At 37.4% G+C, this 14,559-nt stretch overlaps 1 protein-coding gene across 3 annotated transcripts in view; it reads right to left on the reverse strand.

Annotated features, from left to right (window-relative positions):
• Nucleotides 1-13,459, reverse strand: part of BICC1 (BicC family RNA binding protein 1) — a 189,385-nt gene extending 175,926 nt beyond the window's left edge. For all 3 annotated transcript variants that reach the window (XM_063435238.1, XM_063435237.1, XM_063435236.1), the window contains exon 1: nt 12,989-13,459. In XM_063435238.1, coding sequence (XP_063291308.1) covers nt 12,989-13,181 — 193 coding nt within the window. In that variant the 5' untranslated portion in view covers nt 13,182-13,459. The remainder of the gene's footprint in view (nt 1-12,988) is intronic.
• Between the last annotated feature and the right edge of the window lie 1,100 nt (nt 13,460-14,559).

Here is a 14,559-nt window from a genome sequence, read left to right on the forward strand (position 1 = left end):
AAAAGTTCTGTAGGAAAGAACAATTTACCTAAGCACCATTTTAGAAGCATATTTATCAGAAAACAAATTACATGCAACTTCCATTAAGCAGGAAAATAGATGTAGTGATTTGCAGGTCCCTCTCACTACCATTATCATTCCTTGACCATTATATAAAAAGTGATGGAAAAAAGTGATAAAAATAAAGAAAAACAAACATCCAACACACATGGGACAAGCATGGGATTTATGCAAAGGTGCAAACTCTCCAAATTTATAAAAGTAAAAAGTTAAAGGTTTAAAAAAAAAAAAAAAAATGAATGCACAAATCAAGATTTGCAAAAGTTTATGTAATTGCCCCATTGCATTCAACAGCTCTAGTACAAAATGATGTATGGAAAGACAAATCAAATTAACAGACACGTGCACGGTTATGTCTAGCAAACACCGAAATAGAATCCCAGGATAGATTTTGATCTATAACATCTTTGTATACCCGCCCAATAAAATAAAAAAATATCAAGGCCACATTTTTCTTCTTTTTATTTAAAAAAAATAAAATAAAAAAATGTAAGACATCTATTTAGATTAAAACATGTAAAAATATATCATATAAAATAGTACCTTATGAACTATGAATCAGAATATCCATCTGTAAAGTTGGGTATTTAAGAAGTAAAAATACAACCTATTAAAGATTAACTCACCCCCTGCAGACTTTGCATTTCAAGCAAATTCCAGAGTCTAATCACCCAGCAATACCATGCATATTTGGGGCACATTACAAAGCTGGATAAGGCAGAGACTATTTATACACAATGCACTACCACCAGACCAAACAAATAGCAAATCTTGGCACCTCAGAAGTATAGATCTCTTGATGTTCAGTCAGAGTTAAGGGAACATTAGAGCATTATGAATACAAACCTATATTTGTAACATTTCAGGGTCTTTGGGTAGGTATTTTCAGGTCCTTCAGACTTTTGTAATAAACAAATATAGTTTTACTTACAATTTCCCAGCATCACAGTTCCTTCAAAGCTACTCAGTGGTCTCCCTTTTGCAATATCGTCGAGTTATCATGGCCTCTTACAATGGTCCAATCCATGCTCCTCAGAGAGGAGCATTGTGGGACCAGATGCGCATGCACAGTGAGCACACACCATGCTTTCCAATGCGCTGATGCGTCACTCGATTAACTTTTTCTCTGTGCAACGGAAACATCTCTAGTGTCAGTCAGTATGAAACATTGCAGTTAGTACAAAATGGCAGCATGCTACCTTGAAGGGTTAAACAGAACCACTGCACAAAGACCATACATTGAGAAAGTCGATTGAGAAAAATAATATTAAAGAAAAACAATGTTCTTTAAAGAGATGCACTACAACTTCCTCTAGTGGTTTTGGTGCAAAGTGACTTTGGGAGCAGTCTGAGTAGCTTGACATAAAAACAAGGTTTCCACAACAGCTAAGACTCAGCCTTTCTGCAATGTATCAGTAAATTTTGCGTCAACTCCTGCATTGCCATTCAACTTGGAAAGCTGCGATGAGGAGCAGGTTAGTCTACTGCCAGCAGCGTACATACCGCGGTCGCAGGGGGGCCCGGCACTCCATGGCGCCCGGCCGCCCTGCAGAACCCTGTGACCGGGTACCAGCTGCCACGTTGCGTGGCAAACTGCCGGGGCTGCACATGATGAGGTAATGATGGATTTTAAGGGGGCCCGGTCAGTGCTGGGCGCTTTAAAAGTGACATCACTGCTGGGAGGAAGTGACTCCTCGGTCACTCCTCCCAGCTATCAGAGCCCACGCGGGAGGAGGGAGTCAGAGAGGGAACCCAGACTCCCATCAGGCTTGGCACCCACTGGACCCCAGGGAAAGTCACAAAAGGCAAGAAACTGTGTGTGTGTGTCGGGGAGGATTGGGGAGGCATGGATCGGTGGAGAGAGTGGAGGAAGGGGGGGGGGTGAGGGAGAGAGGAGGGCACAGATCAGTTTCGCACCGGAGCCCCATGGATTGTGTGTACGCCACTGCCTACTGCCCTTATTCTATTATTATATTTATATAGCGCCAACACATTTCATAGTGCTTTACAGTGGGTGGACTTGTAACCAGACAAGTTTGACGCACAGAAACAGAGAGGTTGCGGGCCCTGCTCAAATGCTAGAGGGAGTACGGTAAAGTGACACAAAAAGGTAAGTGAAGTAATAGGGAAGTAGATTGGTAGAATAGTATTCAATGAAGACGGCGTGTAGGTTTTATTGGTCCATCACTGTTGCAGCTTCCAAGACAGCTTTGTTTTTGTGTGCTTTTTTGTCAAACTGCTCAATAATAGTTTGATAAATCCAAAGAAAAGGCTCTGCACCATAGCCACATCAGGGAAGTGGATATGGTGCTTAGAGAGTCTCTAAGTTCTAGATTTCAACAATATGGTATCTATTACATTGTAAGACCACACTGTTGCGAACATAAAATGTGAAATAAAAGTGTCATATTTCATACACATGTCTCAAACCAGAAAAATGTAACTTTCAAATTATTTCCTAAGAGAATAAATCAAAATTATAGCTTGTCAAGTGTTATCTTAAGATTTTTAAAAACAACAACAACGCTCTAGAAGGAATGTATTAAAAGGGCCTTAAAAAGAATTGTGGGAAAATTGCCAATTTAAAACACATATTCCAATAGGTTACTTATAAAGTGAAGGAAAAACAAGCAACATACATACGTGTTACTGGACCACTAAAGTGAGTTCAATTCTGAATAATCTCCAGCTATCTATACTGCAAACAGTGTATTGTTCTGAAATCTCAAAGAAAAAGTCAAATATTTATGCAAATTTTAAAATCATCAGTAAAAGTAGGTGGGGAAAACCCCCCACAAACTTAAATAACCTAATTTTCATCCCACATTTCGCTGACAATCCTTTTATTATCTGAGCCTTTACTAGTTTTACAGCTGTATAAAATCAGTATTATGCATGCCGTTGATTCGTCATTCCCAATGTGTGGGGTGAGGCTACAATTAAATTCAATGCACTACATCAAGGGTAGGCAGCCTTTGGCACTCCAAAAGTTGAGGACTACATCTCCCATAGTGCTCTTACAGCCATAAGTCTGGCAAAGCACCAGGGGAGATGTAGGCAACATCTGGCGTGCCAAAGGTTGCCTACATTATTATTTATATAGCACCAGCAAATTCCATCACACTGTACGATGGGTGGACTAAGACACGGGACACTCACTTTTAATTCCACAGGGCAGCATTTTACATGGATTGTTCACTACTGCGGATAGCAATGATTAAATCATTGCAGAATAAATTTGAAAGGGGAAAGAGAAAAAAAAAAGAAAAAAGGAGGACTGCACACGAGATTCAATAGACCGTATTAGTCCAAAGCTGGTGGTGCCACACATGGGGATGATCGACCCTTTTAAATGCACAAAATTAGATCATTAAGCAATGGCTTAATATCTAATGCAGATCAAGTACCCCAAAACTGAGTCTTTTTAAAAGACTAATAAATTCACTGCCAAAATTTGATGGCAATTGGTAAAAAAAAAAAAAAATAGTTTTGCAACATACAAACCTCTGTTACCACAAATGACAGACTACTTATACAAAGCTTACTAGTGTTGTAAAGTTCTAAATGTTGAGCAGTCACTGTGGTAACCAGTAGAATGGTCCACTTTTAGAACTCTGGTGCCATTTAAAAAAAAAAAGGGCAATTTAGGGTCAAAAGACCATTCGTTGACAATCACCATAAAAGTTCCTAATGGCTTCATTTGTGTTTGCTATAGTAACCACAATAGATGGGAAAAAAAAGGGAAAAGAGTGATGGGGACAAGCTAAACACCACAGTAACAATTACACAAATGGATCTGATTTCATATTTCTGACGAAACGCAAGTCCGTTACCTTAGTATATGTTCTTGTAAAGTTATGAGATTGCATGACATTACAGAACTGTGTCATGAAAGCAAGATAAAGAATACTGCAAGCTCAGCAATTTGCAAAGGGCGTTGAAGATACACGTATCTTTATCTGACATTTTTTTCTTTATTACTTACATAGAGAGGGTATTTAAAAAAAAAAAAAAAAAAAAATTTAAAAATCTAATAAAAACCAAATAATTGCCCAACCCGAGAGGGACAAGATTTCTTTCCATAAGAACTTGCATTTTAATGGTTTTATGACCAGAAAATTTAGTAATTGGAAGGCAGTACCTCCAATCAGTTTACGGACAGCTGTTTGGTGCTGTAAGTTTAAAGAAAAGAGAAAACCGTTCACATGAATCAGACAAAAGGAATTGTCTAAACACACACACACAGTGCCCATTAAGCAATGTCGTTCCTTTACAATAAAGAGTGAAGAAAAAAAATAGTAAAAATAGAGAATTTACAAACTACAACACAGAAACTTTGTGTTTTATCATAACACTCCAAATTATAGTAAATTAAAATAGAAAAAGACAAGCTTGAACCATAACAGTTTGTTTTGTTCCAGATCAGCTACTTAGCATTCTGATTTCAATTCACAACAATTATGTGTTTAGTCAATAAACCAAGGTGTACATTTCCTTGGGGAAAATTTATTTTTATTTTTAAAAATGAAACTGAACAACCCAAAGAAACCTTAGAATACAAAAAAAAAAAAAAAAAAAAAAAAAAAAAATCGGGGAATATGAAGTTTGGAGTGTTAAGTAACACTATTACATTTTAAATTAAGATATGAAATTGTTGATCAGAATCAGCAAAATGATCAGGAATAACTTAATAATAGCAAATAAATAGGGGGGGGGGAGAATCAAGGTTCTTTGTCAAACATCTTTGTAAAGTTCTTTTGCGCAGGCATAAACACAATGTTCAATTCTTGTTTTATGGGGGCATACTGGTTTAAAAATTTTGGTTTATAATCTATTTTTGTGCAAGCTATAGTTTTGATATCCCCACTTACAAAATGAATGAGAGGTTGTATATGGAATGTTTACCAATTGGCAGGAGGGGGGGAGTAAATAAATAAAACACATATATAAGCAAAGATTCTCAGAAAACTTACCTTTCTTCCTTGCAAACTCCTATAAGCAGATTGGAAAGCATTAATAAAAAAAAAAAGGAATAATTAAATCAGAGAAAGCAGTTAAAAATCATGGCCAGAAAGCTCAAAGACATAACCATGATTAAGCCACAAACTACTAAATAACAATTTTAGTCTCCCTTTTGATAAACCACAACTAATCTGAGCACTCTAAATTTTCTTTTACACAAAGTTGAACACTTTGCGGTGCACAGAATTCATAAAATACTGAAGATAACGGTTTAGTTTAAATGGTAACGAACTTGTTCAGTCCAAAGAAAGTCATCACAACCGGTGTATAATTAGATTTCAAAATCACATGATTTTTTTGTGTATAATGGATAGGAGATGTACAGGTCAGAAATCAGGTGATTTTAAGAGTTCCCCGTTTTCTTGAAAAAAAAAACCAATATGTTTTTGATTTTCTTCATTATTTATACTGAGGTCTTAATTATGAAGCGGACTAACTGATTAATTCCAAAAAGCAGATTGTCTGCCCTAACGTTTAGAACACATGCAACCAGTAATCAGTTTTAAGACTGGATTATTGAAGCAATTCATGGAAAATTCCTCGGATATGAATAAATATTACAGCATAATACCTGAAAAAAACAAAAATCGAATGCATGGCTAAATATATCTGAAAGACTGCATACGATTTTTCAGGAAAAACTAAAATTTCCATCTGTAAGCCATTTTTATTCTATTAAAATACAGATGCTTTAAAGCAGATGTTTATACAGTATATCTGGCCCGGTTTTCTCTACTCTTCCCAATAAAATTTATTTTAACACTAATTAGACTTGTGCAAATATCTGTTTATGTTTGAGTAGCCAAGCATTATACATCACATTCTTCAAGGTTAAAATTAGGCCATTCACATATTGTGGTATACACAGCCAGAATTACCTTCCTTGCTGCTAGTTTCTACCATACACCCCCTATATACTGGTGTAAATACACATTGTACCTTTATTGCACTTCATCAGTTAGTGGTAGCCAGTATCTCTCTAGACACTGACCAAGGGGTCAACATTTGGATGAGGTGCACTCACAGGTCTTCTTCCAAATGTGAAATTTATTCAGTTATTTCACAGTTGTCCCAACGTTGACCCTAGGGGTCGAAACGTTGGGACAACTTTGAAATAACTGAATAAACTTCACATTTGGAAGAAGACCTGTGAGTGCACCTCTCCATCCTTTATTTATATATTTTATACGCTGGTAGCACCAAGGCAAAAAAATTTAAGGGCAAGTGCCGTGACATATTGAAAAAAAATAAAAAAAAATATAATATATATATATATATATATATATATATAAAAAATAGATGTATCCCCTGCACTCACGCTTGAAAGACAGTCCAATGCCGGGCGCACCACCAGAGCTCCAAGTTATGTAGAAAAAACAGAAGGGAAGGCTGCTCTCCGGACTTTTAAAACATAAAAGTTTATTAAATTATCATTAAAAAACTACCAATGTTTCGGTCCCCGTTCGGGACCTTCCTCAGGGTCAAAAAAAAATAGAACAGCAAAACCATTATATATATATATATATATATATATATATATATATATTATGGTTTATTGCCACAGCATTAGAAATCATCTTAAAATGGCCCAGGTCAAGCAAGATCCTAGCGAGCCCTTCCTCTGGGCCCGCAGCTCCAGCTCAGGCGGTGAATCAGCAGGAAGATCAAAATAACCCCTTCTCAGCCTAGTAACCCCTCAATGGAGATGGGTAATCCACACCTCTATCACATGCAGATCACCTTGATTTTCCCTCTCAGTCCCGCGTCACTTCTCAACGACTCCAAGTGCTGTAGCTGAACTGAGCACCAGAGTGTAAGAGCTTTTAAAGTGACCAGCACCCAACAGAGGTGTAGACTACAATGTTTCTGTACCTAACCACCAGGGATCCTGCCAAGAACGACCTTCTCTGGACCGTCATGGATAACACCACCTCCTGCCAAAAGGTAAGTAGATGAAGAGTAAATTAAATTGTCTGCATGCACACAAACTTCCCTACATATACAAACACTCAGACTCACTAACTTCAACCTAAACATACAAAACAGCCCAGAGCTTTAGGAGAAAGTGTAAAATATTTTCAATCTACCATCCTGCATAGGGCCTTTAATCCAGCTATGGATCTTCTATATTATTTCCTAGAAGGAGCACTGTTGGTTGCCTATTAGAGTGTTAGCTGAAATAATTATGTGATATAGAACTTTAAAAATCTGGTTTGGTCACCCTCTTAGATACCATAAATAATACAAATACATCTGCTATAAATATAAGAGACACCCCAGTATTAGAATATCTCAAACCAATCTCGAGTAAGGGGGAAGCATATATATAAAAATCAGTGTTTCCAGGTTTTTGTAGACTGCCAGTATTAAATCAGAAGTATATGAAGGACAAGATAAAGCTAACAAATGTTCTCATTAGTGCAAAGTAGTTGATAGCTCAATTTGCTTCCCTCTGCTTTCCTCACTGTGCCTAGAGTGGCATCAGCTACACCTTGCTGACAAGGTCCAAAGAAGGTCAAAACAATTGTCCGGGGTTGCTGTATTCTCTCATGGAGAGATAATTTGTCAGCATTTTGGTTATAGCCTGCCTTTAAGGATGGGATCAGTCTCATTGATGTGCCTTTAAACTGGTTCTCTCTGCAATGGCACAAGTGAGAAAAAACTATTTTGAGACCAAAGTGTAAGCTTCTGAGTCCCTCTAAGCTTTTGTCTGTTCTCAAAAGTTTTGATATTCACCATTTTTGTTGCTTTCCTTACAAACCTGTGAAAGCTTTGAAACCTTTTTTTTATTAAAAAGTCTAAAAATGAAAAAGGTTTTGCAATTGGAAAGTATATTTAAAAACTTATTTTCGCTACAGGTGTTTCTGCTGCACTGACAGAGCAAAACTTTGTCACGTGACACAGAAGAGCATAAGAAAATAGTGAATTCAATGCTTTACTATGTGAAGTATTTAGATGTGAACATGGTGCCTACACATCAGTTTCCAATACTCCTCTACAAGGAGCACGCACAGGAAGGGCCATCGGCTCGAGACCCAGATGAGATCATGGGGTGGAGAAGCTGACAGCACAAAGATTCTCGGGGCTAGAGTAAAAGGTAGATAAAGAATTATTTTTATGGCAAATTGAGGAAGCGCTTAAAAACCTTTTTTCAAAATAGAGCACTGTATCGTTAGGAATACAGGTTTATATTCCTATATTAAGACCTCTCAAAATGCTATGATACATTTGAAGTATATCAACTCAACAAGAATAAATATTTGAGAAAGTTATGTGATCCAACATGACACTCGAGACCTAAAATAAAAATGCAGATATCAGGAATAAATGGCAAAAGAAATATAAAGTTGACCAGAACAACCGCCAGGAAAGTCCAATTAAGACCTTCAAACTTAACAGACTAGACTGTGGTAATTCAAGAGCCATTCTGGTGTCATCGAAACCAGACTGGTTTATTGGTGTCTCACTGATCTCTGAGAAAAACTGCCCATAAAACATTACTGATTTCAAGCCTACTTGGCTGGGATAATGCAGTGGCATTTTTTCTATTTTTTTGGTAAAGACAATAATTTCTGAACAAAAATCTTATTACCTGTAGGGTCTGGATACGTGACAGGTGTTACTAGATACACCCTAAAGGAAGGACAAATTTTCCTCACTATACTCTATGCTTACATTTCTAGAAGAACGTTTTCATGATTTTTTGATGATTTGGTTAAAAAAAAAAATAACTTAAAAAAAATCATAGCTCTTGTATACAGATCACTCAAGAATTTAGCATTTGTAATGTCTGGATATCAATTTATACTGCACTAGGAATAGTTTGCAAAGTTGATTATTACCTTCTCCAATTTTTTACTTTAAAGGAACACCATAGTCACTAGAACAACAACAGCTTATTGTAGTTGTTCAGGCGAGTATAGCCTGTCCCTGCAGGCTTTGTGTTCTCTGGAAAAAAAAGACTTTACATTGCTCCATAGGGACACCTCCAGTGGCCACTCCTCAGATGGCACTATGCACCACTGATGTTTAGTGTCTCCACGCTCTGCGTACAGACACTGAACTTTCCCCATAGAGATGCATTGATTCAATGCATTTCTAGGAAGAGATGCTGATTGGCTAGGGTGGCATTTGGCTCCACCCCCCCAGCCTGCCTCCTTGATAATCTTCCTGTGTAAAAGCATTATGATTGGCCGAGATCACTTCTGAGGATGTCAGCCAAGGGGAAAGATTGGTGCTGAGCCAGCGCCGGCAGACTTGAAAATTTTTTAAGATTTAATTGTATTTAGGATGGAAAGGGGGGCCAGATAGTGATTTTAACACTATAGCGTTCCTTTAATGTTTACGATTTTGTCCCTTTGGGAGAAGTGAGAAAAAAAATAAAAAAAAAAAATTAAAAAAAAAAAAATTAAAACAGGCTAAAGTAGAAGATATTGGAAAATTTTCCAATTGCACTAAAGTCACAGCATGGTTATTTTAGTCTGCATTTCGGATTTAATTTCACTATATTTTCTTTATATAAAAGAAAGCCTTATGATGCTCTTCTGCAGTTTCCAGTTTAATTTTTCATTATTTCCTAAATGTAAAGGGTAGAGATAAAAAAAAAAAAAAACCACACACACGATACTTTAAGAATTTCCCCCACATTTTCATCCCCCTATTTCACAAAAAAAAATAAAAAAATAATACATCCTTTCCATGGCAGAAAGGAATTCCAGAATTTATACTTCTGTCGCTGATGTTAACCAACTATAAATAATGAGTTATAATCTCTGCTACCATATACACCACACACGTACACTACCCCCACTTTATTATAGACAGTAAACAAAGTATCCAATGTCATAACAGGAAACTATGATATGGACCAGCCTCTACAAAAAGTATAATTTTAATTCAATGAGGCGGTCACCCAAATTGTACTAGGAGGGTTAAATATTGTCTTGTTATCCTGAACTGCCAACAGTGCAAGAGTTAAAATAAATGCAACAGTATAGCTGCAGTCAGACTGAGCTGGAAGACAGTATATTTTCACTGGTTCCAATATCCTTAAACATGCTTCTTGCTGAGCTGAAATGCAGTTTGGAAGAGAGTTGAGGAGGTCGCAATACAGGAAGTGCTTCAGTTTGGGATAAGGAAATTTTCCTTCCAGGCTCTGGCAGAAGTGAGGGAGATTATTCATCCCTTTTCCAGCCTCAAATCACACACCATAGACAGTCAAAAATGATTCACCCTGCACTGCTCTTTACAATCCTTCCCTCTTAAAGCCCTAGCCTCATAAACATATAGCCTATATAGACAAACATATCAACAATTAAATCCTTTACTAAGGAGAACAGAATCAAACAGATTATAATTTAAATTCTCAGATTGATCTTTGGATAATTGATCCTACTAGTCATTGGAAAAGAACCGGTAAGAACCTAAATCCTGGACTGTCTGTACACCGTGAAGACTGGGTTGGAGATCAGTGTCCTGGAATTCAAGTTTAACTCCTTCTGTACTAATGATATTCCAAGCATAGGTTTGCCTAACCACTGGTCTGTAAATGATAAAGATATAATTTGGGCCTGCTTATTGAAACTGTCAAATATTGCCAAGATTAGAATCATAATCTAGTGATTAATCCAATGAGGGAGTTAGGAGGTATACAAGACATTTAACTCCATGTCAGTGTAAGCCAGGAGCTATTGGAGCAACAGATTGGAGGGTAATTTAGCTGAAATACCAAAATCTCAAGTGTGGTTTGACTAAATTGCTTACAATAAGCAAATAAAAACAAAAAGATATATACTTTCAGATACTGTTGTAGAGTTATGATTGTATCCAGACTATTTTGTGATTGGTACACACTGGAGGGGTAAGTTTCCTTCAGGTTTAGGAGGATGGGGGAAGGAGCAATGTTTTGTGAAACCCACAATCTATTCAAAAGTATACAAACCACAAAGTATTTTCCTTCCAACAGAATGAATCTAATTGTCATGTTCAAATTTCACTTTACCACTTATATGCAAGACTCTAAAATGGATACTGACAAAATATTACATTTATTATATTTTGTATTTCCAATTAATTACTTTGTAACTAGAGGGTTCAATACTAAATTGCAATTTAACATATTTCTTTACTGGTTCGAAATTCAAAATCTCAAGTGCTTGAATTCCCAGAATCCTATGGGAAAACTTCCTAGCAGCGAAAACTAAAAACCTCAGTCTTGTTAGAATTACAATGGTCTGTAAAAATCCAGTATGTTAAGTTTAGCCTTATCATTAAACTATAGAAAATAAAATAAACATTTTTGGCAAAACATAGGTTAAAGTAGTTCACCCTGATAAAATACTCCAACTCGGTTGTAGTAACAGTTGGTCATTTTAGCTTAAATTGTGCCATTCAGATTTGTATTCACTACAATTGAGTGTTCCGTGAATAACCCGGTTTTACTGAAATGATAGGTTTATCCAAAACATTGTATGTGCAGTTTCCAAATTCTAACTTATTGGCTAAAAATTGAGAACTGTCCAGAATCCAAATTGAATATGGAATTTTAGACCAAATAAGCCAAAAAGTGGAAAACTTCTGTAAAATCAGCTATTGTTTTTTTTGTTTTTTTATGCTCACTATTGTGAATAACCCAGGCATAATAAAAATTATTATTTTTTTTTTTTTTTTTTTTTAAAAAGGGCATTAATTGGCAATTAAGTTCTACATACACCCTTACTCTCAGGTTTAGCATATTAATGTTAGTGATTAGAGGTGTTTGTTGTTTTTTAGTCTCACATTTTCTCTCCAAAGTTCAAGAAGTTAAAAGATGGTTTGTTTATTAAGCAAGTTGACATTTGTGCCAAATTAAAGTTCTCTCAAAAACACACCTCCCAACAAGAAAGGCATCTGCACTTGGCATACTGATTACATCAGTCAAAATAATGTTAATATTTTATGTCTGAAGGTTAAATTATTATAAACTTTACTTTAAAACTGTATAAACATTATCCATCACAAATCAATGCAAGTCATAGGAAAGATTACAATTAACGTTTGTAGAGGGAGATACCACTTTAATGAGAAGCTTTTATCAGAACCCAAATAACTTATGGGAGAGAAAGTGTATTTTGATGTCCGAACTTAAAAACAAGGAATGGTGACATTTTTTTATTCTTAAAAAAAAAAAAAAAAAAAAAAAAAAAGCTGCAATCAGAGAGGGGAAACTGTGTTTAAAGCAATTCAATCCAAAAATCATAATCCAGAACAGCCCTCTTTTTGGATTTAGGAGTTACTGCAGGGTGCCTCAGGGTCAATGTTAAAGCTGAATCATTTGCACAAAATGCAAATACAAGAATGCTGGGCCACAAAGTCTCATTTAATACCAAACAGCAAGAACTACTAATGATTTACACAAGTTAAAGATTCCGGAATATCCAGACTGCACCAACACAGCTTCTTACATCTTCCCTATTGTTATTATTGGCCTTTACTACTCTAATGGGCAACTTAATGGTATATAGTGTTTATATGGGGGGGGGGGGGTGATAGAGAAATCTGGTAGCAAACATTAAGTGCAATTGATGTTGTGGGTAGATTTAATTGAGCACATAATGATACTGACAAGCCATGTGCTACTTGTGTCATTAAATAAGAGTGCTATATCACACACTGCGTGTGACATTTCATTTATTTATTTTTTTATTCCCAAAACGTCAGAACTTTCTGTATGTATAGTGGAAAGTGCCCTGATTGTGTCCCGTGATTGTGCTATACCTTGTGTAGTGGATGATAGCCACTCTGCTGAAATCCCAATTGCAATGGGAGCTGCAATGAGTCACAGATGTGTTTGTGACTGAAGTTTCTGGGGACCGTTAGAACGTTCAGTCCGATACATTCTAAGGGTGGGTGGGGGGTGTTCGGTTACCTTGCAACATTGTTTCCAGTTTCTTCCGATCCACCCGGAATCTCTCTTCTCCCCACTCCGGATCATGGGGGGCTGCAGGGCCGGGGGAGTCATCCTCGGAACCGGGGAGCGGGGAATCGGTGCTTCTCTCGCTGTTGGAGCCGGGGTCTGACTGGTTCGTGTATCCGCTCATGGAATCGCACGGTGTAGCCATACTAGCGGCTGTAGCTGAACGTTTATTGCAAAGCGCCGAATCCAGCGCCCACTCATATACACACTCACAGCTCAGGGTACTCTGGGACTGGCTGAGAGCCTCACTCACGGACTGGATTAAACAAGCCCTTCCAGCCCCCTCTGTAGACAGGAGTCCAGTGCCGCCCTCACTGCCAGCCCGGGATACACACTCACTATCCTATCCTATCCTGCTCTGCTCACACTCACTCACTCACAGCCTGCCTGAGAGCCTGGACCACAAGCTAATGCTGAGCCTGAGTGAGCTCCCTCTCTGGCTGCTGGACACACATACAGCTAAAGTACACACTTCCACACTGGGACTATTGGCTGACGTCACTCCACATCATTTAGGAACTTGGGATAGGGGGGGTGGGAGGATTGCAAATGTCCCAGTTTAAGGTGTTTGCACGTGAAGTAATTATTCATGGGTAACAGTTTATGTAATTTGAAGCAGCAGGAATGTGCTGTCTTGCAAAAATTTAGTTATAGGAAAAAAAAAAAAAAAGTTTTAGTAATTTTTCAGGCACTTACTTGAAGGTTACATTTGTAACTCAGAGGCTGTGGTTTGCCTTACATTACTAGATGATTTGGGCATTTATGGAGGTGTACTTAGCGTTGTCATTTTTACTGAATTAGTGACCACAGTACTGTGGCCGCAGTAAGCTTTCACTTTTCCTAAAAAGTCACTTTAAGCACCATAACCACATCACCTTACTCGTGTGCTTAAAAACACAAAGACCGTTTCCGGCAGCCATTCTTTATTAAATTTCCAGACATAAATATTTTTTTTCCCCCTGTGTGTTGGACTACCCTCTGCTCTCACTCAGTCCTACTGACTGACAACATCAGTTTTGTGCATCTTTTGCATCTGGTGCCAACACACACAGCATGTTAGCCCCAGGTGTCTTGTACAAGCTAACTGTGCATGGATGGGTATATAGATAAAGGTGATGTATGTTATGAAAAGTGGTGCAAACCTGGAAAAGGGGAGGTGTCTGCTGGCTCTACTGGTTTCCATGGTGACTGCCCCACTTATAGTACTTTAGATTAATATTTAGAGTACAACACTTATTAGATATCACACTTATTGTGTCATAACACCAGCTGTCTGGCTGTCAGGCAGTTTAACTCTCTAACAACCTGATAAAAAATATTTTAAAAAAAATTGTTCTGGTTTTCAAACCCTGCCTTTCCAAGGTGCAAAGGTCAGAGGGAAAAAATGACGGCCACCTTATTAATGAGTTCAAAAAATGACCTGCCCTTGCTGGACTACAAGTTCTTTCCTCTTCGGTGAGGTTCTGACTAAGCCTGGTGGGAGTTAGAATATACATCTGATCTGATTGTATTGTGAGGCAAAT

This window comes from Pelobates fuscus, chromosome 10 (genome assembly GCF_036172605.1).
Source record: "Pelobates fuscus isolate aPelFus1 chromosome 10, aPelFus1.pri, whole genome shotgun sequence".
NCBI classification, from domain to species: Eukaryota; Metazoa; Chordata; class Amphibia; order Anura; family Pelobatidae; genus Pelobates; species Pelobates fuscus.